Below are 27,586 nucleotides of genomic sequence, written 5' to 3'. Positions count from 1 at the left end.
ATTGCACATGTTTTAGTGCTCTCCATAAATGAAAGACACGTGTGCGCCCGCCCGGCGGGATTGCAGCGCATTTTCAGGGAGGAGTCGTTTACACAAAGATGGACAAGAGTTGGAAGTAAAAGGCTTCTGCTCAAGTGCAACCAGGTGGCATCGCTGAATGAAGCCTCTGTGCTGCATTTGGAAACAGAAGGCTCGGAGGGGGTCTGAAGTTTCGCTCCCAGGGCGGACTTGACAAGGTTCTTCTTGTTCTTGCTTGTGTTCACGAGCTGTAAACATCTGTACTTGATTAGGTTTGGAAAAGTCTTGTAAAGAGCTCATCAATGATGTCGCAACTAACCTTTCTAAATGGTTCTCAGCAGCCTGACAGAGCAAGTGGGTAAAAATAAAAAGCACTACAAAACGACTTCTTTCAATTGATTTACTAGCATGACAAAAGGTAACAAAATGATTTTGGAAAGAGGCAAAAGTGGCAACAAGTTCAAAACACCACCACTTTGTCTCGCTTGGGTTCGCTCTTGACCACGGGAACGTGGACGTCCTCGTGGTCGGCGCTCATGTTGTTGGACAACCAGTTCAACGTCACGTTATGACCTGCAAGTACACGGAAAAAATAAATAAATAAATCTGTAAATAAAATCAATACAAGATGGAATGCCCAAACTGAGTTAATTGGAGAAAAATAAGCCACTCTTTCTTCTCTGGAAACTTGCATTTTCCCTACTTTGCCCCCTTTGTCTTTGAACAACGCCCTGTTTCTTTCCCTCCTTATTTGGTTTTCCCCCAGGAAAAAAAAAAAAAGCATCAGCCCCAGCTTTAACAACAACACAGACTCACTGGAGGCTTGATGTTCGGGACAGTCCTTCTGGAAATGTTCCACAGATCCGCAGACTCGACAGCTCCCTCCTGGGAAGCAAACCAGAGGGTCAAAATGGATGAGTTGCAATGCTTGATATCAATCTAGAATTCAAGGTCATTTGACCAAATGTAAGACCTTTTGCAGTTATCACCCCCCCCCACACACACACACAAAAACAAAAAAGGGTAAAAAAAAACGCTGACGGAATACTGTGTCTCCATCTAGCGGCCGAAATGAGAATAACATCAACGGTACGTCAACTCACGGACCTTGAGCGTAGAGGCCTTTGGGGTTGTCCGGGCAGGAGCGTGACAAATGTCCCGTCTGACCACAGATGAAGCACTTGGCGTACGGGTAGTCACCTGCAATTGCAAAAGTCCACTCGCTGTTATTAACAGAGGGAGGACAAGGAAACGTCCTCGTCCTCACCGACGGCGGGGTCCACTTTGGCCCGGCAGCGCTGGATCTCGTGCTCGGTGGAGCCGCATCGGTAGCAGATGTTGCTACCCATCTCTCGGTCGCCCTGTGCCTCTGGACAGTCGGCCAGGCCGTGGCCGGGCTTCCTGCAGTTGAAGCACAGCTGCAGAGAAGATCCAAACAAACAACAATGAGTAGCGCCCCAAGTGGCATTTGCAAACAATGTCCTTTCTCTTGAGAGGGGCAAAAACAGCTCTATGGCTCACCATTCTGTTCTTCTTGTCTGTCTGCCTCTTGAGTCTCCTGTCTTCTCTCCTCTGGTCCTTCTTCAAGGCCACCTCCACCTCTTGCCGCAGCTCCTGCTGCCCGTGCGTCGTCGTTTGTCCGCTCTGCTGCAGAAAGGCCAGGAAGCCATTGACATCCTGGTCCGTGTATTCCTTCTTCTTCTTGTTGTTGGCCTTTTTCACCGCAGAGCCGCGCGGTTGCATTCCTCCGGCGTGACTCCTCTGAGGTTGTTCTCCTCTTGCTCCCGCCCGCAGCCGACTCCAGGGCGTGGCCTCGGCGGCCTTGTGCTTGTGGACGTTGTTGGCCCGTGCCCACCTGGTCATGATGACGTCGTCAAACTGCAAGGGTCTGGGCAAAACGCAAGAAATGTCAGTTGTCCTACCACAACTTATCTAATAGAAGAGTGCATCAATTGGGGACTTTTTAGGAAACCTCGGTCAATTGCTATATTCTGGGGCTTTAAATTGCAATATCCCCGAAACATTCAATCGTAATGTCGAATTCGTTTTGTGTGCGCTTGGCATTTTGATCAAAATTGACGAAACGTTTGCCCAGCTAATGTGCAGTTTAGGCAAACTAGCGCCAGTACGTTAGCACGTTAGCTCGACGCTTAGCACACATGTTGTCGTGCATTCCTTAACGTTAAACGAGCCCGCAATCGACTGAGACCAAGTTGCTAAGACTAAACAATTATGAGGTGATATGTTGAATCCAACATTTGATTCCAAAAACCAACACAAGACTACCTTGAAAAGTTGAACCGTCATCCATGTGTTGCTGTTTACCCCGAAAGCTGGCAGTGCTGCTTCTTTTAAGACCAAATTGCACTCTAGCGCCACCGTCTGCTTCGGAGTACATGATGCGCATGGGTTACATTACAATCAATGGAAGATTCTCGGCAAATAACTGTTCAGAATGAATCCGAAGGCTTTTCCCAAATAAGTCCTATTGTTATTTTTGTGACTCGTAAACACATGAACTGCGATCGACGGGAGGCGAGCGTGACGTGACGTAGTAACTGTGCGACGCACGTGTGCGTGCCGTGGAACTGCTGCAATGGCGACTGGGAGGCTTCAATTCCACGAAATGGGACTTGACGACCGTCTTTTGAAGGTAACACAGCTCCGCTCCGTGTTTGCATGCGAATTTAACCCCAAATGGAACAATGATCATGAAGTTGAGCCGCTCAAAATGACGTCATTCGTCAACACGCTACGAAAATAAGCCGAAGTACGACAGAGTGGACACAGACACAATATCGAAGAAAAAGGTCAATGAGTCAAGCAAAGCGGGATAAGAATTTAGGGCACACAATGCTAAAGCTCCCTTCAATTCATTTGTTTTTGTCATGAAGCGTCAGAAGAAAAAAAAAATGGATCTGAGGTTGGCTCGAGTGTAACACAAGGGATGTCCTCTTTTAGGCGGTGGCAGATTTGGGTTGGTCCCAGCCCACCTTGATCCAGGAAAAGGCCATCCCTCTGGCTCTGGAGGGAAAAGACCTCCTGGCTCGGGCCCGGACCGGCTCTGGGAAAACCGCCGCTTACGCCGTGCCCATCATCCAGCGCATCCTGGCCTCCAAGCAGGTGACAAACGACCAGCCTCGGAACAAACAATAGTGCCGGCCAGCTGCGAGCGCTCGTGTCTCGTTGGTCCTCCCCAGGGTGTTCGCGAGCAGGACGTGAGGGCCCTTATCTTGGTGCCAACCAAGGAACTGGGCCAGCAGGTTCAGACGATGATGAGGCAGCTGACCGCGTACTGCTCCAGGGACGTCCGCGTGGCTGACATTTCCGGGAAAGGCGACGTGTCTGCTCAAAGGTTCCCCCCAAAAAAAAAAAAAAAAACACAAACAATAGCATTCTATTTATATTTCCCCTCATTTTTGGACCGCTGCCCATTTCTGCCGCTTTTGAGTGACCAAAGCGGCGCTTTGCTTGTCGGCCGGCAGGCCCGTCCTGATGGAGAAGCCCGACGTGGTGGTGGGCACGCCGTCCCGCGTTCTGGCCCACCTCAACGCGCGCAATCTCACCCTGCGAGCCTCGCTGGAGATGCTGGTGGCGGATGAGGCCGACCTGCTCTTCTCTTTCGGCTTCGAGGACGACCTGAAGAGTCTGCTGTGGTGAGGGAGGCCACGCGAGCTTTGCCTCGGGGCTGCTTATTTGACCAATGGCAGGGTGGCGCGCTAATGCTAATATTGTGTGCTCTACAGCCACTTGCCAAAGATCTACCAGTCCGTCCTCATGTCCGCCACCCTCAGTGATGACGTTCAGGCCCTGAAGGAGCTTCTGCTGCACAATCCCGTAAAGGCGCCCAATGTTGCGGCGGTTACCCTCGCGAAGCACATGACATGATGAAGAAAACAATGTCTGTCGTCCCCCCCCCCAGGTGACCCTGAAGCTGCAAGGCTCCCAGCTGCCGGACTGCAGCCAGCTGCAGCAGTTCAGCATCCGCTGCGAGGAGGAGGACAAGTTCCTGCTCATCTACACGCTGCTCAAGCTGCGGCTGGTGCGGGGCAAGACGCTGGTCTTTGTGGGAGCCGTGGAGCGATGCTACCGCCTCAAGCTCTTCCTGGAGCAGTTCAGCATTCCCGCCTGCGTGCTCAACTCGGAGCTGCCCGTCCGATCCAGGTCAGACCTTTCTCCGTGAATTGGACTCCATGAAACAAAAGGGGGGGGGGGAGCTTGCATCCGCTTAGCCGTAAAACGAGTCGTCGTTCCTCGCGCAGGTCTCACATCATCACACAGTTCAATCAGGGGTTCTACGACTACATCATCGCCACGGACGAACGCAGTCTGGCCGACTCTGGCGCCGCTCCAAAGCCTGCCGGAAAAGGCAAGAAGAAGAGCAAGAAGGCGGGCCAGTGAGTCCTCCCTCGTTCAAAGTGCGAGACAAGTCTTGAGGACTGAGCGGACTCAAGAGTGTGCGTGCTGTTCTGCGCTGCCTCGCTAGGGTTAAAGCGAAGGAATACAGCGTCTCCAGGGGGGTGGATTTCCAAAACGTGGCCAACGTCATCAACTTTGATTTCCCCGCCACCGTGGAGTCGTATATCCATCGAGTGGGAAGGTACGTCGGCCGGCGCCGTGGTCAGCGCGAGGCCAAAAGCTGACGCTTCGCTTTCCTCTAGGACGGCGAGAGCCGACAACCCGGGCACGGCCTTGTCCTTCGTCACTCACACGGAAACGGATTTGCTCTCCGAGGTGGAGGAGACGCTGACGGGAGGTGAGGAGACTAAGAGAGCAGCGGCACGGGCAACTTTTCACATTGGATTGCTCGCGTAACGGTCTCGCCGTTGTCTCCAGACAATGCAGAATCGCCCTTGAAACCGTACCAGTTCAAGATGGAGACCATTGAAGGTTTGAGGTACAGGTGCAGGGTGAGTCTGAGTTGTTGTTGTTGTTTTTCCCACCATCACCCAAAATACAATCAGATGGGATGAGAACAGAGCCCTGAGGAAGCTCACGCATGAATGTCTGGTTTGCCCCCCCACCAAAGGACGCCATGCGATCGGTCACCAAGCAGGCGGTGAGAGAAGCTCGGCTGAAAGAGATCAAGCAGGAACTGCTCAACTCGGAGAAGCTGAAGGTGAGCCTCTCGCGAGCGCTCCGTATTTGTCAAAGGTCACGAGCGGGCGGCCTCTGCTTGTCGATCAGACGTACTTTGAGGACAATCCCAGAGACCTGCAGCTGCTCCGACACGACCGAGACCTTCACCCCGCCGTCATCAAACCTCACCTGAAGAACATCCCGGAATACCTTAGTCAGTCACCTCACGTTAGCTGCCTAGCGTGCTTTCATCTGCTCGCTGACTCAAAGTTGACTTTGTGACCTTTGCGCAGTCCCCGAAGCTCTGAAGGATGTGGTGGACCCTTTGTCCAATAAGAGGAGGCGGAGAGGGCCAAAGCAAAAGGCCAAACTGCACAGAGTGGCCAAAAGCAGCTTCAAGGTGAGCCACGAACCCGCCACTCTTTATGCCCCACACCGACTCATTGGCGCCCGCCCTGCTGTTTTTTCTTGAAGGATAAGAATCCGCTGAGGAGTTTCCGCTACACGAAAAGGGAGCGCAACAAAAAGCCCAGCCATTCGCTGTAATCATCCTCCTCACAAAAACATTGGCCAATTTTCATATGTAACAAAATGGCAGCGGCGACGGTCCGAGAACATCCGCCCGCCCGCCCGCCCGCCCGCCTGCGCGCTGCAGCACATTTGATTGCGTTTTCCAGGTAGAACCAAATAAAATCATTTCAATCCTGAGCCAGTTCATTTGTCAATTCTTACATTGTTTGGAGGCGTCACGGTTCATTTTCAGAACGGCTCAACGGCGGCAGTCCTTGGTGAAAGCAGGCTGATTATCTTTTTGCTTTTTTAATCTTGAGTAACTGCATCAAAGCGCTTGGTTAATGAACAACAGCCATCTTTGTTTTTCAAGTGACGCGGTGCCCGAGCGTCACGCTTTTAAAAGCCCGTCATTCTGATTGCGCAAAGGAAATGTAGAGTCATTCGAGTGCCGTGCAAGGGCCAGTTCTCTTTGGCGCCTTTCCTTTCAGTCGATGGTGAAGTGAAAGGGGTAGTCCTCGGTGGGCCCCGACTCAAAGACGATGCTGTCAAAGGGATTCTCGGTGGACAAGTTGTCCACGGGGAACCAGGAGTCGTACCAGGAAGTGGTGGTCTGGGGTTTCCGCGTGGTGGCGGTGGTGGGGGCGACGGTGGCAATGGCGCTCGTCGCGGCCGTCGGGGGTGGGGTCCTGAGGCCGGCGCGTTGCTTCTCCAGACGTAGCCGGCGCAGACGCAGGATCCTCAGCCGGCGCAGCCGCTCGGCTCGCTGGGCGGCGGCGTGCCTCTCCTCCGGGGAGAGTGTAGCGGCGGCGGTGGCGCCGGGCGCCGTGGGGGCGGGCTTGGCCACCACGCGGATGGGCCGGTTGCCGTTGAACGCCAGGATCTGCTTGATCCGGTCCCAGTTGGACTTGGCCAAGGTGAAACTGCAGGACGTGGCGCCCGCGTCGTAGCCCACCACGCAAAGGCGGGTCTGCGATGTGTAGCCGTCGGCCTTGGCCGTCACGCGGTACTCGCCGGGGTTCAGCAGACGCCAGTAGTCGCCGCCGGGGGCTGCCGTGAGAGACATAAAACTTTCTTGAATGGCGTACAGAAGAGGGACCCCGAAGGCTCGCTTTGCGGCTTTGGTTTTCGTGTTGTCCGTGGCCTTGTGATGTGATGACAATCAGTATGTTGAGGTGATCTGGGCGACGTTTTGGTCATCACCCGGCAGAGATGATACAAATACGCCTTTTGGATTCCCCCCCCAAAATTCACGCGGGCAACATGAGTGCTGATTTTTTGGAGTGTCTGTTTACCGGCGATGACATCATGGCGAATCCCCTCCACGGAGATGGTGGCGTTTCCCAGCGCGTTGCCCTCCGTGTCTCGGACCACGCCTTTTATGCCGCGATGCACCTGGGACAAAAAAGCAGACCTGAAAGGAAAGGCTCGAGAGCGGTCGCCTCTCAAAAGCTGTTTGAGGTCCTCAACTCATTGACAGTTACAGACGTCAAAGCTATCAACTGGCTTGGCAGCCAATGAGTTCATCGGCGGTGCTCGGGGGGAGCTTTGACATCATTGAGATCCCGGCCCGTGAAATCCTTTTGAAGATGTTTTCGCCGAGGGCAGGTTCCCAGTTAGTCGTGGTTCTGACCTGTTCGATGAAGGATAGCAGAGCCTCGCGATTGTTCTCCCACTCCAGAGGAAGTTCGCTCTCGTGCGGAAACTTGTCGCAGCCGAGGAAAATGGAGATCTCCAGGCAGTTGGTGTGAAGATAGCTGAAGTCGTTCATGCCTGCGGACGAGGCACGCAGGCGTGAACACGACGGGCGCCGTTGCCTGGCCGGCCAGCCAGCCCGAATGTCAAGATGGAGTCTTACTTCCCACCACGGGCTTCCAACCGGCGCCGTTGGCGATGCCCTGGCCCCCGGTGACGTCTTCGGCGTGGCAGGAGCCGCGCTGGACCTCGGTCATGGTCAGGTGGCTGTGGGCGTACGACATAGCCAGCCAGCGGAACATGACATCGTCGGGCGTCTCCCGCAGGGCGCCCTCCTTCTGACGCTGAATGCGGGCCCACGTTTCCTCGTTCATCTCGTCGCTGTCCTTCCAGCGGCGGTCGTCGCTCATCTTGGACACGGACATAGCCGCCGGGTCAGCGAGGTATGCGTAAGTCGCGGTCAAATGAACTTTTGCTCCGTCACAGGGTAGCTTGGCTCACTCAAGACTAAACGGGCAAGTTTGAGTTACAATCCAAAGACAAGCGCGTTATTTGAAGCTCAGCGAGTCCCCATCCCGGCGATCCTCAAAATGCGGAGACACCCGAGTGGCGGTCTTACCGAAATCTGCGGCCGCTGCGTGTCGAAAGGGTACGTGACCAGCTTGTGGCCGCCTTGCAGGTTGGCTCCCAACACAAAGGGCGTGCGCTCCATCCAGGAAATGACGGCTTTGGTCTCCACAGCCATCTGAAAGCCAGCCGCAAGAGTCGCCCGCTGGAGTCGCCCACGAGCAAAGGCAACGGGAAGCAACTCACGGATCCGTTGAGAAAGTTCTCCGGCACGGGAATGTGATGGTTGGGTACAAAGCGAGGGACCCAGCCGCGATCCTCCGCTCCCCACAGGATGCTGTTGAGATCAGGGAAATTCTGGAAAAGGTCATAACCCTCCGCAGTCCAGTGGCCCAGAACCCAGTTGCCCATCTCAGATCCCTGAAGGAGAGGAAGGCCCGATAAGACGAGCGAGCGAGAGAGCGAGCGTCACGGGAAGGCACTCCACTTTACCGCCTCAAAGGCCAGCTCGTACGCGTCGGGGTTGAGGGACGGCACCAGGTGGATCCTCACTCCGTCCACCAGGCGGCGCACTCGAGGGTTTCCCCCCTTGTACTCCTTGCATAGGAACTGCATCAATAGGAGGAGGAGCTCCCGGCCCAGCACCTCATTACCGTGGAGACCCGCGGTGTATCGGAATTCCGGTTCTCCTGGACAGGCCCCGCTCGGTCAACTCGGACCAACCGGCTGGCCGGGCCCGGCGGGGCGCGGCGCTCCCTTACCCATCTCGTGCTCCCCGGGGTTGTCGGAGATCTCCATGGCGTACATCTTCAGACCCTGGGAGCTTTTGCCGATATTGTAGATCCTGGTTATGTTGGGACACTCCTCGTTGATCACCTTCATCATCTGGAGCCGGCCGACAAGAAGAGTGAGCGCACGCCATGGGGCTGAAACGGTGTTCTCGGCACCGGAGACGCACTCGGGAGCTATGATTTAAAAGGACGCCACCTGTCTCATGTCCTTGTAGTTGTGATGTCGGAAGTCGAGCTCGTCGGAAGACTGGACCCGGTCCTCGCTCTGGTGGCTACCTGGAAGGCCAAAGTCGGTCAATTGCGCCCGGACGGATCGGCGAGGATTTAAAGCTGCCGTTTGTCGGCGTACCGACCGGGAAGTTGGCAGGCCAGAATCTCGGCCCGGAGACACAAACTGCCGTTCCAGCTCTGCGGCAGGATTCGGATGTAGCGCGCCACCACCGGCCAAGAAAACTGGTTCAGTACCGGAGTGTCTCTGTCCATGTTCCCGTAGAACAACTGCAAGGGAAGACGGTTTGTTTCTCTCGTCGCCACGCCGCGCCAAAGCGGAGCCGAGCCGCCACTTACCCACTCGGCGTAGCCGTCGTGAAGAATGGTCCAATCGTGGCTGTCGTTGCTGAAGGCCACAAAGTAGGACGACACAAAGTCCTCGCTGTGGAAGGAAGGAAGGAAAGAAAGAAAACCACAAAATGTTGTTTTTTCTCTCTTGGTTTCTGCAAAAGTGCTTGAGAGACTCACAGATGCTCAGAGTTTCTTCCCTGCGTGATGACGCCCGAGAACTCCACCTTTCGTCTAGCGTCCACCGCGAACCAGCTGTTGGTCTCCTCGGGCTCGGCGCACCAGGCGCCCCCGTAAAGATCTTCTTGGTTTGCGGAAGCCTGCGCGGATACAAACGGGCGTTAGTCAAGCGTGGAGTTGGGCGCCCGCTCCGCTGCGGTTCCGCTTCAGTCCAGGGTGGACCGTCACGTGTCACGCCATCGGCTTCCGTTGCGACGCGGGGGACGGTCACTGGATGGTGGGCGACAACCTGCATGTTGAGTCTTCCCCTCTGAGCGGCGAAGCCGTATTGGGACTGCGAGGACGCCAGCAGCTGGTCGTCTTCCACGCGGTGAGACTCCAAACCCAGAGGAGGACATTCTGAAGACGGAAGCACGGGCTTCAGACACTCAAAGGCGTCCCCGTCCACCCGTTGCTGGCCGTGGGTGACCTTACGTTTGGGTTCTGGCAGCTGCGACTCCATTTTCAGTCTCTCCTCCTCTTCCGCCTCCCATAACTTCCTCTGGCGCTCGGCTTGGTCGGAAGAGCAAGAGACGCGAGTGTCAGCGGCGGCGGCGACACGCCGTCTTTTCCCTCTTTCCGAGCTTGAAAAATGCGGGCGATGATCATCCCTGACCTTTTTCCGCCTTTTCCGCCTTTTCTCGACGCGCTTGCTCCTCCTCTTCCTCTTGCTTCTTCTTGGCGACTGGAGAGAAAAGAAAATGCGATGATGATGTCGAAGGACGTCCCAGCTGGCGGCGGCGGACGTACGGTCATCGTAGTCGTACTCCTCGTACCAGGGGATGACGAAGGGGACCTCGGTGGGCTCTTCTGCAACGCCAGCAAAAGGTTCTCCAAAGGCAATCAAGCGCAGAGAGTCAGGTGAATACCTGGGATGGACGCCATCGGCTTGGACGTGCTCAGCTCAGATTTGTCTCCACCTGAAACCAGCAAACGGTCCGTAGCTCAAACCGAGGTGCGTTTCCTAATTTGGCCACAGGGGGTCAGCACAAACATCAAAGAGAGAGAGAGAGAGCGCGACAGAGAGCGAAAGAGAACCGCTTGGACTTGAGCACGTGTGTGACCCGCTCACCTGGGATCCTCCTGATCAGGTCTGGTTCTTCTGGCTCCTCCCACATGGGCCGTACGGTGGGAAAGTGCGGGCTTGCTATGGAGGAAAGGGCAAGTTTGGCGTCAGCTGCCGTGCGGATGGGCCGGGAAAGAGGACGTACTTGCGTCTGTGGCGGCTGCGGTCGGCCCTCTGGTGTATGGCGTCGCCGTTGTTTTGGCTTTTTTGGCCGCTTTGGGCTTCTTGGAGGCTTTGGGCTTCTTACTGGGCTGTTTGGGCTTTTTGGTGGGCTTGGGCATCTTCTGCCTCTTGGCCTTGGCCTCCTTCTCTGCCGCTTTCCTAGCTTTGGCTTAACGGAAGCACAACACATCGGGGTCGGCTTTGGAATCAGGGTTTCGAGCTTTGCGATTGGGGCTCCAAGCCAAGGGTCTGCTTTTCCGGCGTTGGCTTTCAAGCCAGCGCGGGCGGGCGGGCGGGCAGGCAGGCGGGCAGGCGGGCAGGGGCTCCAAACGAGCGAGCGTTTCACACCACAATTGGGGAAGCGGCTCGCCTTGGCTGGCTCCGCACGCCAACGCAATTGACAATGTAAATGAGAAAGCGGAAGGAGAGCACGATTGAAATTTGGCCTGGATTTGATTGCAAACATTGCCGGAATGAAATTGGCCCGCCCGCCGGCCCGCCCGCTGCGTCACGGAACTCGACGGTCCTCACCTGCCTCCACCTCCTGTGGCGTTTTCTTCTTCTTGGCTTTGGGCTGGTCAGCCCCCGCCGGTTCGGCTCCGGGCTCGGGTCGGGCCGTGGCCCGGCTCTCCGGCAGCCCCCGGGCCTCCCTCACCTCGGCCCCCCCTCCCCCGTCGGCCTGTCTGGCCCACAGCAGGACGCCCCACAGCGCCAGGAGCAAGCAGGTCGCCGCCAAAACGCTTCTCATGGCTGCAGGAAGAAAAGTGGAGAAAGAAGCCGAGCGAATGAGCGGCGCTAGCAGGGCCAGATGTGCTCCTAGACAAGGCGGACGTGAGGCCCTCGCAGGGGATGAGAGTTTTCAAGTTTGCGAGCTCCCTCCTCTTCCTCCTTATCCTCTTCAGACCCCCCCCCCCATCCCGGCCAAGGGAGGAGCTTGCGGACGGAGACGTGCGAGACATTCCAGCCGGGGAGAAGAAGAAAAAAAACAAAAAACACTGCAGAGTCATCTGGAAAAGAAGAACGAGCGAGGCCCTCCTCTCAGCAATTTTGCTGCTTTTGGTTTCCAAAGATGCCTTCGGACGTTGCTCGCTCGGGGTTTCAATTGGAAGTCGTGATGCAAATCAGTTTTCCAATCAAGATCGAGGCGCTCTTTCAAATGAGGTCACTCAATTACAGTTTGAGGTCAACGTTGATCTTTCTATGATCGGGGCTTCAAATAAAAGTTTGGAAAATGGCTTAAGTGTGGTTCCAACACTGGTGGTTTTTTTTGAAGGCAGAGATAGCTTTTTAAAATGGCGTCGGGGTTAGGCAGCTTTGAAATGAGGCTTACCTAAATACGGACGGCCGCGTGCTCCAGTGTAGATTGTTTTGTTGGATTTCTTCTGCACAATAAAAAAATCTAAACAAAAAAGGGCTTTTGAGGGAAGAAGTGTAAAGGTAACATTGGACATGTTGCGTGCTGTTTTCTTCATTTTGTCATGTAAGCTAGCAGTCATCCTCTTTGTTTACTTTAGTCTTCATCTGTGTCTCATTGGTGACTTTCTTGTCACGCCAGAGGAAGACAAAAACCTGGACTGCCCGGATATTCAAACCATTTCTCACAACAGACTGAAGAAAAAACTTTTGCTTTTCGTTACGCCATCGCTGGGGGATTTGATTTTTTCCCCCACATTTTCTTACGTGACGCCCCCGCACGCTCCCCCCAAAAAGCGCCGTTCGTCCTCCGCGCCGAGGGTGTCGCTGTGGAGCCGAGCGTGTCCTGCGCGCGTCCCGTCTGGCGCTCGCCTCTTCCTGCTCAACGAATTCAAACATGGCGTCAGCAGGAGAGGCGGGCATCACTGCGGAGAGCCAAGCGGAGGCAGCCACAACGTACGTTTGCTTTTCCACATATTTGAATGGCGAGATCTGAAGCACACCTCGGCGCCGAAGCTAAGCTGGCGAGCAGATGTCGTCGTAGTGCAGAAGATGAGATGAGATGAGAAGATGCCGGCTGGTGGGCGAGCGAAGGGGCCAGCTTTGTTTCAGGGGGGTGCAAATGGCTTCGCGTTTTAACTCACCGTCGGTCGTCTCGTTACCTGTCGCCTCAAATGGCACCGGCAGTTTGAGCGAAATTTCAATCGCGGTCATTTTGCAGTCCTCGTCGACTTGCTTTTGCTCATCCCAAGGTGGAGCGCTTCTGGAAAATCCCTCCCTTTTCCTCCTCGACCAAATAGTCCTTTGCATCTCACGCGACCATGCAAAGTTGACATCTGCCAGGCTTTGATCCTATCTCTTTGCGTCGACAATGGCTTCAGAAGAAAAAGAGGGTGGGCGCTTGCTTTCAACATCTTGATTGATTGGACTCAATGACGGCGCATAAGTCATTGAGGTGATCAATCAGCCTGAGAGAGAAAAAGCCGAATTAAGTGTCAATATTGGAGCCGATTAGTTCTTGAGCCCTACCTTGCATGCAATTGAACCTATGTTTCGAAATGCACAAGGACCCGAGTCCTAAGTTGTTGTCACCACTTGATGAAAAGTGCGCCGCTCGCTCTGCTGCAGCGAGGCGCCGTCGACCGAGCTTGCGGTCGGCATGGACGCGGAGGCTTCCGGCGCCAAGGAGGGCCTGGCAAGTATCCCGCCGGCCGGCGCCGCCGAGCGGCCTGGCGCCCAACGTCACGTGACTAGTGGCCGTGCCGCCGCAGGACGGGGCGAGCGAGGCCGCCGACGCGCTGACCGGCTCCGGGGATGAGGACAGCGGGCGGCAGCTGGGCGAGGTGGAGCTGCAGTGCGCCTTGTGCACCAAGTGGTTCACCGCCGATACCTTCGCCATCAACACCGCGTACGTAGAGCGCACACGTTGCCGTGACGCCGGCCGGGAAGGAGCCAAAATGAGCTCGTCCGTCCGTCCGTCTCCTCCGCAGGACTTGTCTGCCCTTCATGACCAACTACGCGTTCCACTGCAACGTCTGCCACCACAGCGGCAACACCTACTTCCTCAGGAAACAAGCCAGTGCGTCAGCGCTCCTCGCCGCTCGCGCCTCCCGCCTGCTCTGCTCTGCTCACCGGCGTTTTTGTGCCCGCCCGCAGACCTGAAGGAGATGTGCCTGACGGCACTGGCCAACCTGACCTGGAGGTCCAGGAGCCAAGACGAGCATCCCAAGACCATGTTCTCCAAAGACAAGGTAAGTGAGGCACAAGAGAAAAAAAACAGCATTTGGAGTCGAGCAATTACCACCGTGTGCCACCAGAGGGCGACATGCCGGCCCATCTGTCACTTTTGGTTCACAAACGTATGTGCAGTTGGGTTTTTTGAGTGCTGTGGATTTCAAATACGTAAGGTCGAACAGGATGAGCATTTTTGCTTGTTTTCTGACAAAAGTTCATTTCTCGTGTCCAATTTCGGGGACTCGGTTGTTTTTTTGTTGTCCACGCAGGACATCATTCCGTTCATTGACAAGTACTGGGAGTGCATGACCACCCGCCAGAGACCCGGCAAGCTGACGTGGCCCAACAACATTGTGAAAACCATGGTAGCGCCTCGCCGTCCTCGCCGTCCTGGCCGTGCCCTCATGCTGCTGCTTATTTTTCTTCTTCTTTTTTGCTCCTGTTCTAGAGCAAAGAGCGCGACGTTTTTCTGGTGAAGGAACACCCCGACCCTGGCAGCAAAGATTCCGAGGAGGACTACCCCAAGTTTGGCCTGCTGGATCAGGTAATCAGCCTGGTCCGGGCGTACAAGGCTCCTCCCCCGATTGATTGTTGTCGTGGTCGCTCGCGCAGGACCTGGGGACCATCGGCCCCTCCTACGACTCCCAGAGGCAGTCGGCCCCTGCGCCCGGCGCCGCCGCCGGAGGTCTCAACGGTCAGTACAAGTTTCCTTTGGCGGGAAGACGCCCTTGACCGTGATTGTGTCTTCCAGGTGGATCCTCTTACTCAGGTGAAGACTCTTTTCAACGCCGGCGACGTTTGGAAAGGCAAATGTTGTGACCGGCGCCGTTCTGGCTCCAAGGTGCTCTGGCTCCAGTGGCGGGGAAAGGACGAGGAGCCAAGCGCAAGCAGCAGCAACAGCAAGAGGGCGCCACTGCCGGCGCCACCAAGCGCACTCGGAGGTACGCCCGCCCGTCACTGCGAGAAAAGAGCACGCTTTGAAGGTGACGCCGGTTCCTCCGCAGCGACCCGCTCTTCTCGGCGCAACGCCTGCCCCCCCACGGCTACCCTCTGGAGCACCCCTTCAACAAGGACGGTTACCGCTACATCCTGGCCGAGCCGGACCCGCACGCCCCCGACCCCGAGAAGCTGGAGCTGGACTGCTGGGCCGGCAAACCCATTCCCGGCGACCTGTACCGGGCCTGTCTGTACGAGCGCGTTCTGCTGGCTCTGCACGACCGAGGTCCATGAAATGAACGTGGGCTTAGTGCGCCAAAGCATTGCTTTTGTTCAAATGGAGTTCTTTGACTACGTGCTCCCCTTCCTGTCGGAACCTGATTTTGATCCATGACTCCTCCCCAAAAGCGCCCCAGCTGAAGATCTCCGACGACCGTCTGACGGTGACGGGCGAGAAGGGCTACTCCATGGTGCGCGCCTCCCACGGCGTGCGCAAGGGCTCCTGGTACTTTGAGGTGTCCGTAGAAGACATGCCGCCCGACACGGCCGCCCGCCTCGGCTGGTCCCAGCCTCTGGGTGAGTTGCCGCCGGGAGCTTGCCGGTCGGCGTCTGCGGGATGGCCGGGCCGTGCTCTGAGGAGCTGAAACGGCTAGGCTAGGCTAGGTCAGGCTAGACCCTCACGCTGAGCCAACGTAGCGCCCGGCTGTGGCCGTGGAAGGAAATGTCTGCCGGCGGCGCCTCACCTGTAAGTTGCTGTGTTGGCGTGCGTGCGTAGGTAACCTGCAGGCGCCGCTGGGCTACGACAAGTTCAGCTACTCGTGGCGCAGCAAGAAGGGCACCCGCTTCCACCAGTCCCTGGGCAAGCGCTACTCGGCCGGCTACGGCCAAGGAGACACTCTGGGCTTCCTCATCGTTCTGCCCGAGCGCACCGAGACGGCTCGAGCGCTGCCCGACACCTACAAAGACAAGGTCAAGCCCGGCCGCCCGCCCTCGGAGCAACTCCGCCCACCTGACGGCTTGCTCTCTTATTTACAGGCACTCATCAAGTTCAAGAGCTACTTGTATTTTGAGGAGAAGGACTACGTGGACAAAGCCGAGAAGAGCCTGAAGACCACGAGTCCCAGCAGGGTGAGAAGGAGCCAGCCCGCTGCTCAGCAAGCAATTTTGTGGCCGCTCGTTCACTGACCCGCCTACCGCCAGATGGTGTTCTACAAGAACGGCGCCAGCCAAGGCGTGGCCTTCGAGAACCTGTTTGAAGGAATCTACTTCCCGGCCATCTCCCTCTACAAGAGCTGCACGGTGGGTCAAAATGTTAACAAAACCAAAATATTTCCCCATTGTATTTGTTTTTCTTTGTACTGAATGATGCGAATGTACCAATCATCCTAAGCAAACGCTTCCTTGTGAACTCTTTTCAATGGCGCCTTCAGGTGTCTGTCAACTTTGGGCCGCACTTCAAGCACGCCCCTGAGGACGTGGCCTTCCAGCCGGTAAGCGCCTGCCCGGCCTGGCCCGGCCCGGCCCACCCACCTTGGCCGCACCTCCTTCCCCTCACTCTGTGCTTTGCAGATGAGCGACATGGGCTGGGGCGCCGTCATCGAGCACACGCTGGCCGACGCCTTGTACCACGTGGAGACGGAGGTGGACGGACGCCGCAGCCCGCCCTGGGAGGGATGAGCCGGCCCTGGGAGGGATGAGCCGGCCGGGTGGCTCGCCGGTCAGTGCGGAAATGTTTGACGACAGCTTTCCAACGTTGCGTCGTGAATAAATACTTCTCTTGGAGCAACAAAGTCAAATGGGATCATTTTGAGCTGCTTGAAAAATGAGTAGAGCCATCTCTGGCGTGAGAGCCGTGGCTCAAGTGGCTCACGTTTGACATCGGAGCGAGAGCAAAATGATGCCGGCCGGCACACTTTGAAATCAAGTTGTTTATTGGCCAGGCTAGCTAAATGCGGGAGGGGGATGAACTTGAAATGAAGTTTACAACCATTAATAGAAGCAATTTGTGACAAAGAACCGCAGAAGGAAACAAAATCCCTCGGCCTTCGCTGTCTAGTCCATGTACAAAGCAGTGCGGCGGCAAACGCACGCACGCACGAGCGTCCGTTCGAAAGGCTTCAGTTAGGAGCAGACACCATTCCTGACGGGATGAAGTTGTTGGGTGTGGGGCTGCGGCGCGCCTCCTCTGTCACCTCTGGGGGGTGCTGTGGGAATAGACACACATAACGGCCAGAGCAATTTGAAGATGATTGGTCATCCTGACAAGACCGGCACTTTAAGACACTTCAACCTGTGAATGAAAACAAGATGGGTTCTGCCACTCATCTGAGGTCAGATCGCAGAGGAACTCCGAGATTTGGAGGAAAGCTCCGCCTGGATCCCACACTCTTATTTCTCGGAGGTATAAAAAAAAAAACCACACCCAAGCCCAACTCACTAATTTGCGGAAGATCTTGTTGAACAGGCCATTCTTTGGACTTTCAGGCGCTTGCGTCCACTGCAAGTCTTGAGGTCGGGAACCGTCGGGTCCAAAAACGTTTAGCTCGTCGAAACAGCCCGTCTCGATGAGCTACGCAAGAAAAGCCGCAGCGAGTCAACTTCAGACCGGGGCGGGCGAAGGGTGACTGACCTCGTTCTGCCAGGTGATGGGAACGCTTCCCGTGCAGAATCTGGCGTAGAAGTTGTTGTCGTCTTGGTTGATGGTCACGCCCCTCACCGTGGCGAACTCCTCGATGTCCTGCACGTCGCTGCAGTAAACCAGCCGGGGCTGCGCGGCATGGCAAAAGGGCCACACTCACGACTAGGGCAAAAGCACAAAATGGGAGGCGGCGCCGGCGGTGTAGCTTACGTCGGGCTTAAAGGAAGCCTCCACTAGCCCCGCCTCCAGCATGCGGAAGTTGATTTCCCGGAAGAAAGGATGCATCTGAACGTCTCGGCCTCCTGACGCCTGGCAGCCCACCCTCCTGTTGGGGTCTTTGACCAGCAGCTTTAGAGAAGACGGCAAAGTGGAGCGTGGCTCATTCGAGTCCTGCCAGCCAGCCCGCCAGCCAGCCAGCCCGCCAGCCCGCCAGCCAGCCAGCCAGCCAGCCAGCCAGCCAGCCCACCAGCTTCCCACCACCACCACGGCAGTGACTGCGTCCAACCTGCGAGCAAAGGTCTCTGGCGTGCGGTCCAAAGCGCTCGCCGTACTCCTCCCGCTCGGTCTCAATCTTTTTCTCCATCTCGTCCTTTTTGGGGTGCTCGCCCTTCATCCTGAAGACGGGCCGGCCCGCCGTCATCTCGTAGATGAGGCAGCCCAGACCCCACCAGTCGACACTGGCGCCGTAATACTCGTGGCGGATCACCTCCGGGGCTGGACGGAAGGAAGGAAGGAAGATTGGAGTGGGAAAACAAAGCAGGCTTCAGCTTTCCGCAAAGCCGAGCCACTCACTGACCCATGTACCCCAGCGTGCCCACGCGGCCCTGCACCGCTCCGCTTTCCGACACTCGAACGGCCAGGCCCAGGTCGGAGATCCTGATGTGCCCTGTGCCGACAAACCACACGCAGAAAAGAGTGAGTTGCCTCGTAATTAAGCGGGAATGTGAGCTTCGGGTGTTTTCAAGGTCACCACCACGCCCAATTAAGCCTTGCTTCCTGCTCAGGAGAAGGAAGGAAGGAAAGAAAGTAAGACAAATAAACAGCCTTGCGGTGTCGTAGCTAAAAATAGTTGCGGGTTTGCGCACCTAGTTCGTCCAACAAGATGTTTTCGGGCTTCAGGTCCCTGAAAGACAAGATGGCGTTTGTTGTCAGAAGGCGGTGGAATGCACCTATAGGTGCTGTGCAGGCATAGATGACGGGTGTCCCCCCCCCCCAAAAAGTCTGACAACGATTGGAAAGGATTCTCACGGGGATCCGTCCGTCTGTCCGTCGGCGAGGCTCACCTGTAAATGATGGACTTGCGGTGGAGGTGCATGAGCCCGCAACAAACCTCGGCGGCGTACAATTGCACTCGCTCGGCGTCCAGTCCGGCCGGGCCCATGTTGTAGATATGAAAGTTGAGGTCGCCGCCGCTCATCATGGTGACCACCAAGCACAGGTCGTGCTTGGTCTCGTAGGCGTACGCCAGGTTCACCTGAAGCGGAGGCCGCGCGGGTCAGAGTCTCCGGTTAACGGCCGGAACGCCACCCGAGCCCTCTCACCACAAAGCGACTGTTGACGCTCTCCAGGATCTCCTTCTCGTTGAGCGCCATGGTCTCGCCATGCCGCTTCTTCACGTGCGTCTTCTCCAGCTTCTTGCAGGCGTACATCATCCCCGTGGCCCGCACCTTACACGCCCACACCTAAACCAAGGCCATATCAAGATTTGGGGGTGCGAGCTGGTCCTTTGCTTCAATGGACTACCATATGGACTTGAGGACACTGGAGCCACTAAAGACTCAGCCGGCCGCATCTTTGTTTGGGGTTGACAAATGCGATGTATACTCTGGTACGACTTATGAGGTTTTTTTTTTTTTCTCCTCTATTATGCGTTTTGTGGCTTGCGTGACTTATACTCCGAAGTGACTTATGGTCTGAAAAATACGGTAGTTGGTCGGATGCGACTTGGCCTCTCAAAGTATTAGTATTGCGACTTGGGACTCTGCAGGGGGTTATGTCCCTGGTTTAAAAGCCAAAAAGCAAAGTCCAATGTGACACTCTGGATCTGTGTTGGCGCCCTAAACCCCCCGAGCTAACGAGCAGAGCAGAAATGAGGAAGTCACCTCCCCGAAGCCTCCTTTGCCCAACACTCTGTATTGCCGGAAGTCGTTCTTGGTGACCGGACGCCTGGGAGACAAATACGGACGGATCATTTGATGAGGGGCGGTCGCTCGCTCGGTCAATCGATGGATCGGTCAATGGCTCGCTCACCTTTCCAGCATTTTCCACTGGACGAAGCGGTCAAAGTACATGCTGTGCTGAAATTGCTCAAAAGGTTCTTGGCTGAGGAAGGCGTGAAGATCTCTAAACACACGAAGGCGGCCGTCAACGGCAGCCCGTAAAGCCCGACGGCGGCGGCAATGGCGGCGGACGCCGGAACGTACTCGGTGCAGCCCGCAAAGACGTCGCTCCAGGGTTCGTGATCCAGATTCCACATGCAGCCTCGCTTGTGTTTGGACACCTCGGCGACAAAGCGGGGCGTCTGAACAAACGTGCGCAAAAAGGTGAAGACATGCAGACACGGGAGGACGTGCTTGCATGAAATACACACACATGAATGGTGAAGAACTCTTGAATGATGGCAAGTCCAAATGCTCGTCTCGTTTCATCCCTCTGCAACTTGAATTGATCCTGCAGACAAAGAGGAAGGATGCAAAAGAACAGCAAACTCCAAAAAGCTAACACCACAACTGTCATTTGAAATCCTGACTTCCAGGCCTTGTTTGCAGAGCGTCGGGCGTGGCTGCGTGCTGCGTGTGTGTGTGTGTTTGTGCGTGCGTGTGCGTGCAGCTATGTTTCTGTACCAGAGCCTGACGCAGCTCCGCGTACTTTTGTAGTTCATCTCGGCTGTGACAGAACTGGTCAAAGAGTTTTCGGCCGATGGGCTGCACCACACATATGTCCCAGAAGTCCCGCACTGAACGACGCACGCACACACACACACACACACAAAGTGAAATCACGCGCGCACAGCGCCAGCCATTAAGCGCGCGCGCACGCGCACGCACCTATGCTGGCGGTCAGGTTGCTGCATCGACTGATGTGCGGGAAGCGAAGCATCTCCTGCCATTTCCAGCTTCGGCCTTTGGTCCCGCCTCCTGCACACGTGCGCACACACACACACACATCGTACCGTACCGCACGAGATCCAACGAGAAAGTGTGGCTGTGCCCGTTCTATTTTTAGCCTCTCAGGTCGAGCCTGCGTGACCACATTTTCGTGACATGTGACGTCATCGCCTGCCGTGCCGACGTCTAAAGCCAAATGTAAGGCTTTTAACACGCATGGAAGGAAGTAAGGAAGAAATAAAGGACAGAAGGAAGGAAGGTCACCGAAGTATTTGGAGGCACAAGGTCAAGGCGGCAAACGCTGGCCGTTTGTGCGCCCCAGCAATGGTAACGCGGCGGAACTGCGGCCAGCCCCGTCTCGGCGCCCGCCGCTAAGCATTAGCAATCAGAAGAAAGCGATCGGACAGATGGGTTGCGTCGTCGTACCTTCTCTGGCCCTGACGAGAGCCCTGTTGGCCACCAGACTGTCAATCTCCATCAAGGTGTATGCGTGCGTGAGAACGTGTGCGTGTGTGGCACTTTCAAATACCTGCGCCAGGGAGTGGGAGGGGCCTTGCAGATGGACCACGCCCCCACACCTGGCTATGAAAGGCTTGCTTGCGGCTGCCTTTTTTTGTTCTTCTCGCGGCAGGCAGGCACGACGCCTCTACATGGCCTGCCGCATTAGCCTGCCGCATTAGCGCCACCTACTGTTTCACAGTCGAGGGTGGCATTCTAAGGTTCGGACCATGGGCGATCACACACATCCCTGTCTATTGTATGACGTAACCCTCGGTGCTAAGCGCCCCTTCCTTTTTTTGCTCTCGTACGATGTGCGCTCCTTCGGCCGGCCTGTCCGCTTTGCCTTTGGTGACATCACAGCCGGCCAGTGTGGACAGGGCTGAAAAGAACTCCGAATGGCTTTGTGCCCCTTGAAGCTCTACTCTTCCTTAGTCTTGGTCCTACTTCTTAGTTCTTTATGTACGTACGTACGTACTTTATGTCCAGCAGGTGGCGCCGTCACTCCAAAGAAGTATTGACAGCACCAAAGCGCGAACATTTTATGGGTGCAGTGCTGTCATACTTCGTTAGAAATTTCTTCGTGAAGGCGAGAGATTGAACATTTTGGACCTTATGGCTTTGGTATGCTTCAAACTATAATTCATCTCATTTTAGGGTGCATGATGGTTGTTTATTCATCACAAGACAACGTGCATCCATCTATCCGTCCGTCCGTCCGTCCCGTCCATCCCGTCCATCCCGTCCATCCCGTCCATCCATCCATCCATCCATCCATCCATCCATCCATCCATCCATCCATCCATCCATCCATCCATCCATCCATCCATCCATCCATCCATCCATCCATCCATCCATCAGACCAAGGCGTCTTGTGACGCAGAAGAGGTCGGTCCAATAAAGTCAGTCGTCAAAACGTCCTCCGCTGTTGTCATCGAGCAGAAGATGCCAGCGTTCAATCTTCTTGTCTTTGTTCTTCAGACATTCGTACCAATGCTTCAGGCACTCGCCTTGAGCCTGGATGCCCAGCTGGCAGCCGCCTGCAGGCACGTTACCCCGTTAGCTAGGCTCAGTTTAGACACACGTACGCTAACGCACGAGCTCACCGATGAAGTCGTTGGATTTGCCCATGTCGTAATCCCACACGGAAATATCCAAAGTTTTCTTGGCCAGATCGCCGTGCTTGATTTCATAACTGAACTCCTGTAAACATCATCGCGATGATGTCGTTCGCCCCACGCTTACGTTGGCTAACTCATTCATCGGTTCACTCGTGACTGACCTCGTGGAACTCTGGGTTGAGCGTTTTCTTTTTGATCTGCGTCTTGTTCTTGCCTTTCTTCCCCATGTCCGGCTTCAGACACCTGAATGAATGGATGGATGCACAAAGTGAGAGTGTGAAGGAACTGCTCCAACAAAATAGGTGCGTGCGTGCGTGCGTGCTCGTCGTACACTTTGACAAAGGGGTCCGAGTAGCCGTTGGCGTCCATAGCGGCGAGGTGGGCGCATCGGACCACGCCCACAACCAGGCGGCACTGCTTGCTGTCGTACCTCAGCGACACAAGGACGCGACCTCGCTCCTCGTGCTCCTCGCCCTCGTCCACCTGCACACACGCAAGCACACGCACCCGTCCGTCCGTCCGTCCGTCCTCTGTTGTGTGTCTTGACACATTTTTACAATCGGCTTTCTTACGTCATCCTCGTAGAGCGCCATTCCTCGCGACTGACCTCCAACCACTTTTTTCACCTGCCGCTCAAAATGAGATGGACGACTTTTGAAAGAAACAGCACCCTCTGCTGGTTGCGACGGGACACTGCGCCTTTTGCCGTCGTCTTACCGGAACGACTCTCTCCAAGCACACGTTGAATTTCTTCTTCTGGTCGAACGCGAGTTTCTTGAGCGCCACTCGCGTCTCCCCGATGAACTCGTTGTGTCCGAACTTGTCCTCGTCGTTCACCGACAGCCTGAAGGACCGACGGCGACGCGACTGTAAGCGCAGCCGTGCCAATATGCCGCCTGCCTTCAAAATGAAATTAAAAAACAGCACCGTAAGGTTTTTCGAGACATCTCGCCGTCGGTGATGCCGTGGTAGACCAGAGTCTCGTTCCACGCCGGATTCAGAGTGTTCTTGAGCGTCTTGGTGCGGAGCTTGTTGGACTGGAACGGTGCAGTCCGTATAAGACACGGCAAAAGTTAGCATAGCAGCTAGCATCCATATATGCACGCGAGGGGCGCGTAGGTACCTTACTGGCGCCCGGCAGCAGGTGCAGCTTGACGTAAGGGTCCGACAGGCCGTTGGAGTCCATGGGCTTTAAGCCCTGACGCGAGGAAGAAAAGCATTGGCTGAATTCAATCCACACAAATTCCAAAAAGTCAAAGCAGTCGAATGTGGAGACTAGCACCTACTTTGGCCTTGATGATGCAACATTGCAGTTGGTGGCGCTCTTGCTCGTAGAGCAGACTGAATTGCAAACATCCCAGCGTAGCTTTCACAAGAAAAAGCGCATGAGAGCCGCAAGCCCAAAGCAGAGCTGCAAAACGCCCCAACTCACTCGCATCGTCCGAGTCGTCCGAGTCGTCGTCTTGGTCCTCCTGCGACGTCGCGTGGGCGGGGGGGCGGCCGCAAAGCGGGGGCTCCTCTCCGCTCGTGACTCCCTTTTCCTCCTGAGTGGCGGTCGGCGGCGGCGGCGGCGGGCCCGTGCTGATTTGGCCTTGGCCCGACACGGTGGCCGCACCACGCAGATCGTCTGTACGCGCAAAACGGGGATGCACATTGCAATAAGGCAAGTGCAACTAAACTCAGTTTGCCATCTAGTGGTGAATGGTGATATTACAACTCTTTTTTTTCTTTTTTTCCTGAATACCACCATTTCCACCCGTTAACAGCCTAACGGGCCAAAGAGGCGTCGGCGGCGGCGTTGACTCTGTGTCCGGGTTGGCGGGCGGCGGGCGTGCAAGCGGCAGCGGGCCAGGAAGAACCAGGGGGGCTCGGCCCTGAAAGAACCAGGCTCCGGAACGCTTCTGCACCTGCGGGCAGCAAAGGAGCGTTGAGGCGTACGGAGATGGGGTTCTGCCATTTTGCGCTGGCTGGCTCACTTCTTGATGTTGTTTGCAGATGGAACACAAGCACGATGAGGTGGAGCCAGTCGGTGGCGCGCAATCGCCGCACACTCGCTGCAAACAAGAAGGGCGTCACCGGAATGGCAACGGCGCCCATGGATCGTATTTGGCGCAACCGACGTCGTTTCTCATTTTCGGGATGTCGCTCGCTCGTACTTTCCTGCAGCGGATGCAAAGGGCGGCCGTGACGCTGCCGCCGCCCGCCCCGAAAGCGGCGCCGCAAAGCAGACAGGCCGAGTGTCCGTCTCCGCACGCTGTCCTCCGAGCGTCCTCCAGACGGACAGATAGGAGACTGTGGCGTGGACGCGCGCACACACACACACACACATACGGTTGATGAGTGGGTGATGCATTGAATGAATGAATGAACAAATGAAGACCTGAATGAATGTTGGATGAATGAATGCATACTGATGAATGTTGGATGGATGAATGAATGAACCAAGCAACGAACCAACGCACGCCAGATGGCCGAATGACTGAATGATGGCTGGACGGCGTACGTTTGCTGCTGATGTTGCTGCTGATGGTCTCACCGGATGCGTTGCTGCTCCACGGCGTCCATCTTGGCGGCGCGGGCCAGCACGTCGTTGATGATCTGCCTCTCCTCGTCGGTCAGGTCTTCACTGGGCTTGAGGGGAGGGGACGGGGGGGCGCCGCACCCGCTCATCATCTTGCCGGACCTGAGAAAGATCACAGAAAAAGGTCGTCACAACAGACAGACGCTGCTAACGAGATCTGACCGCACACCCTCGTACGTGACGACGCCGGTCATGTCAAAAGTAGTGCTTTGCAATTTTGGAGGGGGCATTTTTAGCAGGGCCAGAGATCCTTGACGATACGGCTTGTGTGGCAATTGTCGCCCCTGCCTGCAGGACTGGAAGGGGAGCTGGATCGTTACTGGCTCGCATTACAGAATGCAAAGAGATGAGACGGACGGACGGACGGACGGACGGACGGATGGATGTCCTTGACACCTCTTGAAAGAGGAGCTCATTTATGTGGTTTTGTTTCTCCTTGGTCCTCCTTCGACATCTGCGCTGGCTGCCGCCGCCGGCGTGCTCGTTATTTCCTGACAGCGGCCTCGTTAAAATCCAGGAGCACCTCGCCACCGCTAATTGGATGTCAGCGATGAATCCACGTTGTTCACCGAGGAGGGCGACCGTGATGATGATGATGCCGATGAGAATGAAGATGACGACACAACAATGACACCACGGACATGATCGCAATCATCATCGACATTGTCGTCTTCATCATCATCATGGTGGGAAAAAAATTCTGCTCCTCGCTTGGTTAACGTTCCGCTGACCTTCATCTTTGTCACGCCTCCTCCTGCTCAACGTGTGTGCAAATGTCAGGGCTTGCGCGGTGCGTAATGTGCCACTGTGACTGCATGGCAAAAGTGCATGTGTGCGCACGCTCCTGGAGGAATTTGAAGAGGAAGGTGCTGAAGCTACTTTTCACTTGTTGATGAGGACCGTGGCAAAGTTGTCGTCGCAACGTCTTCCAGTCGACCCCGTCCCCGAAAGCTCGTCAACGCCAAGGACGTGTCGTCATCACGTCGTGATTTACACCCACACGTCGTAAAGCTCTTCCGCTTGCAATGAAGAAGGCCGAAAGCAGGTGACTTTGCTGTCGGCCACTTTGAAGCTCTTGCTCGGAATGCATCGGCGTCAAGGGCGACATCATTTAACCGGCGTCACCCGTCATAATGGCTCGGCTCGGCTCGGCATCTTCGCTTAAGCGGCGTTGAGCATCATCGCGTTAAGGAAGCTTCACTGTCAAACACGCTCAAAGCGCCTCCGACGGAAGGACGGGCAAACATTAGAGTTTCAAGAGCTGCAGGCCAAAACGGCCAGTGTATGGCGGCATTTCTTTTGCTGTCCTGGCCTACTTCCACGCGGCATGGAAGTTGAATTCATTTCTAATTCTATTCTTCTATGCTTGGGGCTTTCTTTCAAATGAGTGATTAATGCCACATAGTTGCCAGCCACTATAACAAAGAAAAAGTGACATGCTTGCTTTTTTTTTTTCACCTTGTGCTAAGTTGGCATAAAGCTGAAGTTGTGTCCTTGACTCATCGTGCAGACAAAGCAGGCAGCCTCGTTCCTCTCAAATGAGCGCATTTCATTTCAAATCAAAATGTTAGCATATTTTAAGGAACTCATTATTTAATACGAATTGATTCATCCAAAAATGAACGTTTGGAAGTGTTTCTTATTTCACATGACTTTTTAAAATTGCAGTTATATTTCATTCATGGATTGGTTGGTTAAAACCACATCAAAAAGTCCAATTTGATTCATTCGGTGTGTTTAAACGTATTTCTATGACATTATTGCCAATGAAATAAACAATTGAATGGAACATCTTTTGAAATGACCACTTACAGGCACGGTGGACACGAATAAAAGAAAGCAGCGCTCACCTGACAAAGTGTTGCTTTCATTCAGCGCAATGCGAGGCGAGGCGAGGCCGACTGCGAGGCGAGGCGAGGCGAGGCCGACTGCCGCTGCTGCTGCCGCCGCTGCCGTCGCTACACTGCCTCCCCCGTCACCTCTTTGCAGTCTCCTCTTGCTCCTCCTCCGGCGTCCTCTCGCATCTCGTCAACATTGTTGCGATAAAAGACAGGAAAAATCTTGTCAGATGCTTAGGCTCTACGTATGCAACTAGATGAGGGCTTTATTTCAATCCAAATTTGGATCTGCACCTGATTCCTACAGTGTCAAATAAAACAAAACAATATATTAAAAGGCTATAGAAACGTCATGAAATATGAATTCAAACAATGCTTTTGGGGTATCTTTTGCAAATGTGCATGGCGTAAACGACATGCCCTGACAGGAATATCGGCACCGGGAAATACTTTGGAGTGGCGGCCCCGGGCCGGGCCGGGCCGGGCCGGGCCGAGCAGATGCTTGCATTGTGTCAACACAAAGGGCCCGCGCGCGCGCGTGACACGACACGACACAAATCCAATTGGCTGACCACGCTGCCGTGGGCCGTGCGTGACGTGGGCTCGCTATTCTCAGCGGGTCACCTGCAGCCATTTTTGCACTGATGTCACTGGACACACACACACAAAGGATGTCTTGATGGAAAAATAAGGCATATATATTATATAATATATAGTGAAAGGAGTTTGTTCGCTACAATGTCCACCGAGGAGCAAAAAAGTCCCTCTCAGGGAATTGATTTCCAAAAATGTGATGCCTGATGACAAATAAATGCATGGCAACTTCATGACGTGCCCGCCCGCCCCCCCGCATGTGTGTGTGCGGACTGCGGGCATGTCACAAGGCATCACGTCACATCTCGGCCGTGGTAGTTACTGGCCAGTTGCCGGCGTGCTTTGGACCTCTCCTGGAGGTCTGAAATACAAGAAACCAAAAAAACAAAAACAAAAATGGTGTCTGTGATGATTTTCAATATTTTCATCTAATGAATTGCACCTTTCAGGCAAGATTGTTT

At 55.2% G+C, this 27,586-nt stretch overlaps 6 protein-coding genes across 11 annotated transcripts; 2 read left to right on the top strand and 4 right to left on the bottom strand.

The window, feature by feature from the left end:
* Positions 1-404: 404 nt before the first annotated feature.
* Positions 405-2,549, bottom strand: zcchc9 (zinc finger, CCHC domain containing 9). Its single transcript, XM_085927079.1, has 6 exons — positions 2,305-2,549; positions 1,540-1,906; positions 1,286-1,436; positions 1,126-1,218; positions 835-903; positions 405-591 (listed from the first exon to the last, which is right to left on the bottom strand). Exons 2-6 carry the CDS (start codon positions 1,879-1,881, stop codon positions 479-481), a joined length of 768 nt encoding a protein of 255 aa, XP_085783205.1. The 5' UTR covers positions 1,882-1,906; positions 2,305-2,549; the 3' UTR covers positions 405-478.
* ddx56 (DEAD (Asp-Glu-Ala-Asp) box helicase 56) lies at positions 2,394-5,809 on the top strand. The gene is made up of 14 exons (XM_085927077.1): positions 2,394-2,671; positions 2,980-3,141; positions 3,219-3,373; positions 3,504-3,674; positions 3,765-3,855; positions 3,941-4,182; positions 4,281-4,415; positions 4,505-4,618; positions 4,680-4,774; positions 4,855-4,928; positions 5,048-5,137; positions 5,206-5,311; positions 5,391-5,497; positions 5,572-5,809. Exons 1-14 carry the CDS (start codon positions 2,615-2,617, stop codon positions 5,641-5,643), a joined length of 1,671 nt encoding a protein of 556 aa, XP_085783203.1. The 5' UTR covers positions 2,394-2,614; the 3' UTR covers positions 5,644-5,809.
* On the bottom strand, positions 5,426-12,906 carry aebp1a (AE binding protein 1a). The gene is made up of 22 exons (XM_085927068.1): positions 12,741-12,906; positions 11,996-12,655; positions 11,197-11,415; positions 10,649-10,834; positions 10,510-10,584; positions 10,307-10,357; positions 10,188-10,247; positions 10,054-10,122; positions 9,873-9,950; positions 9,688-9,797; positions 9,399-9,538; positions 9,228-9,312; positions 9,014-9,158; positions 8,857-8,936; positions 8,631-8,754; positions 8,362-8,558; positions 8,116-8,289; positions 7,922-8,047; positions 7,466-7,712; positions 7,241-7,380; positions 6,903-7,002; positions 5,426-6,657 (listed from the first exon to the last, which is right to left on the bottom strand). Exons 2-22 carry the CDS (start codon positions 12,159-12,161, stop codon positions 6,095-6,097), a joined length of 3,135 nt encoding a protein of 1,044 aa, XP_085783194.1. The 5' UTR covers positions 12,162-12,655; positions 12,741-12,906; the 3' UTR covers positions 5,426-6,094.
* Positions 12,406-16,529, top strand: ash2l (ash2 like, histone lysine methyltransferase complex subunit). Its single transcript, XM_085927069.1, has 17 exons — positions 12,406-12,534; positions 13,207-13,273; positions 13,350-13,486; positions 13,569-13,657; positions 13,735-13,829; positions 14,082-14,177; positions 14,261-14,356; positions 14,425-14,506; positions 14,564-14,581; positions 14,654-14,753; positions 14,817-15,034; positions 15,157-15,324; positions 15,524-15,717; positions 15,784-15,876; positions 15,949-16,047; positions 16,179-16,238; positions 16,318-16,529. Exons 1-17 carry the CDS (start codon positions 12,476-12,478, stop codon positions 16,423-16,425), a joined length of 1,779 nt encoding a protein of 592 aa, XP_085783195.1. The 5' UTR covers positions 12,406-12,475; the 3' UTR covers positions 16,426-16,529.
* A 132-nt stretch (positions 16,530-16,661) lies between these two features.
* On the bottom strand, positions 16,662-21,083 carry LOC147048523 (G protein-coupled receptor kinase 6-like). Its single transcript, XM_085927078.1, has 16 exons — positions 20,920-21,083; positions 20,434-20,523; positions 20,230-20,342; positions 19,979-20,056; positions 19,810-19,907; positions 19,637-19,729; positions 19,489-19,552; positions 18,928-19,068; positions 18,670-18,860; positions 18,472-18,509; positions 18,183-18,272; positions 17,892-18,100; positions 17,597-17,734; positions 17,378-17,515; positions 17,186-17,317; positions 16,662-16,952 (listed from the first exon to the last, which is right to left on the bottom strand). The coding sequence occupies exons 1-16, from the start codon at positions 20,969-20,971 to the stop codon at positions 16,866-16,868; spliced, it is 1,752 nt and encodes a 583-aa protein (XP_085783204.1). The 5' UTR covers positions 20,972-21,083; the 3' UTR covers positions 16,662-16,865.
* Positions 21,084-21,597: 514 nt separating this feature from the next.
* Positions 21,598-26,925, bottom strand: rph3aa (rabphilin 3A homolog (mouse), a). 6 transcript variants are annotated; one of them, XM_085927075.1, is made up of 15 exons: positions 26,544-26,920; positions 24,649-24,795; positions 24,269-24,404; positions 24,089-24,166; positions 23,857-24,019; positions 23,545-23,739; positions 23,399-23,478; positions 23,236-23,310; positions 23,040-23,149; positions 22,830-22,956; positions 22,685-22,744; positions 22,444-22,595; positions 22,274-22,355; positions 22,098-22,194; positions 21,600-22,031 (listed from the first exon to the last, which is right to left on the bottom strand). In XM_085927075.1, the coding sequence occupies exons 2-15, from the start codon at positions 24,783-24,785 to the stop codon at positions 21,895-21,897; spliced, it is 1,629 nt and encodes a 542-aa protein (XP_085783201.1). In that variant the 5' UTR covers positions 24,786-24,795; positions 26,544-26,920; the 3' UTR covers positions 21,600-21,894. The 6 variants fall into 6 exon arrangements, with proteins under 6 accessions (XP_085783196.1, XP_085783198.1, XP_085783197.1 ...); XM_085927076.1 differs by having other exon boundaries at positions 21,605-22,031; positions 22,685-22,738; positions 26,544-26,880; XM_085927070.1 differs by having other exon boundaries at positions 21,598-22,031; positions 23,399-23,739; positions 26,544-26,925.
* Positions 26,926-27,586: the final 661 nt, after the last annotated feature.

The sequence above is a fragment of the Syngnathus leptorhynchus genome, chromosome 12 (assembly GCF_054491065.1).
Source record: "Syngnathus leptorhynchus isolate UIUO chromosome 12, UIUO_Slep, whole genome shotgun sequence".
Taxonomy (NCBI): Eukaryota; Metazoa; Chordata; class Actinopteri; order Syngnathiformes; family Syngnathidae; genus Syngnathus; species Syngnathus leptorhynchus.
The sequence above is the reverse complement of the archived record's forward strand: the minus strand, read 5'-3'. Positions and strand labels throughout refer to the sequence as shown.

What these genes read in the sequence shown, in the direction of transcription:
- zcchc9 (XM_085927079.1), bottom strand. Translation starts at nt 1,881, where the DNA reads ATGACCAGGTGGGCACGGGCCAACAACGTCCACAAGCACAAGGCCGCC. An exon ending in CAGACAAGAAGAACAGAATG is followed by an intron (nt 1,437 to 1,539) that starts GTGAGCCATAGA and finishes TCTTCTCTGCAG; the next exon opens with CTGTGCTTCAACTGCAGGAA. An exon ending in TCCCGAACATCAAGCCTCCA is followed by an intron (nt 592 to 834) that starts GTGAGTCTGTGT and finishes GTGTACTTGCAG; the next exon opens with GTCATAACGTGACGTTGAAC.
- ddx56 (XM_085927077.1), top strand. Translation starts at nt 2,615, where the DNA reads ATGGCGACTGGGAGGCTTCAATTCCACGAAATGGGACTTGACGACCGT. An exon ending in TTGACGACCGTCTTTTGAAG is followed by an intron (nt 2,672 to 2,979) that starts GTAACACAGCTC and finishes GTCCTCTTTTAG; the next exon opens with GCGGTGGCAGATTTGGGTTG. An exon ending in AGCTTCTGCTGCACAATCCC is followed by an intron (nt 3,856 to 3,940) that starts GTAAAGGCGCCC and finishes CCCCCCCCCCAG; the next exon opens with GTGACCCTGAAGCTGCAAGG.
- aebp1a (XM_085927068.1), bottom strand. Translation starts at nt 12,161, where the DNA reads ATGACTGCTAGCTTACATGACAAAATGAAGAAAACAGCACGCAACATG. An exon ending in GCCGATGGCGTCCATCCCAG is followed by an intron (nt 10,248 to 10,306) that starts GTATTCACCTGA and finishes CTGGCGTTGCAG; the next exon opens with AAGAGCCCACCGAGGTCCCC. An exon ending in GGCGGAAAAGGCGGAAAAAG is followed by an intron (nt 9,951 to 10,053) that starts GTCAGGGATGAT and finishes CTTCCGACCAAG; the next exon opens with CCGAGCGCCAGAGGAAGTTA.
- ash2l (XM_085927069.1), top strand. Translation starts at nt 12,476, where the DNA reads ATGGCGTCAGCAGGAGAGGCGGGCATCACTGCGGAGAGCCAAGCGGAG. An exon ending in ACCTTCGCCATCAACACCGC is followed by an intron (nt 13,487 to 13,568) that starts GTACGTAGAGCG and finishes TCTCCTCCGCAG; the next exon opens with GACTTGTCTGCCCTTCATGA. An exon ending in AGACCACGAGTCCCAGCAGG is followed by an intron (nt 15,877 to 15,948) that starts GTGAGAAGGAGC and finishes GCCTACCGCCAG; the next exon opens with ATGGTGTTCTACAAGAACGG.
- LOC147048523 (XM_085927078.1), bottom strand. Translation starts at nt 20,971, where the DNA reads ATGGAGATTGACAGTCTGGTGGCCAACAGGGCTCTCGTCAGGGCCAGA. An exon ending in CGCAAGTCCATCATTTACAG is followed by an intron (nt 18,510 to 18,669) that starts GTGAGCCTCGCC and finishes CTTGTCTTTCAG; the next exon opens with GGACCTGAAGCCCGAAAACA. An exon ending in AGGCTTCCTTTAAGCCCGAC is followed by an intron (nt 17,516 to 17,596) that starts GTAAGCTACACC and finishes CATGCCGCGCAG; the next exon opens with CCCCGGCTGGTTTACTGCAG.
- rph3aa (XM_085927070.1), bottom strand. Translation starts at nt 24,785, where the DNA reads ATGATGAGCGGGTGCGGCGCCCCCCCGTCCCCTCCCCTCAAGCCCAGT. An exon ending in TCAACCCAGAGTTCCACGAG is followed by an intron (nt 22,195 to 22,273) that starts GTCAGTCACGAG and finishes TGATGTTTACAG; the next exon opens with GAGTTCAGTTATGAAATCAA. An exon ending in CAAATCCAACGACTTCATCG is followed by an intron (nt 22,032 to 22,097) that starts GTGAGCTCGTGC and finishes ACGTGCCTGCAG; the next exon opens with GCGGCTGCCAGCTGGGCATC.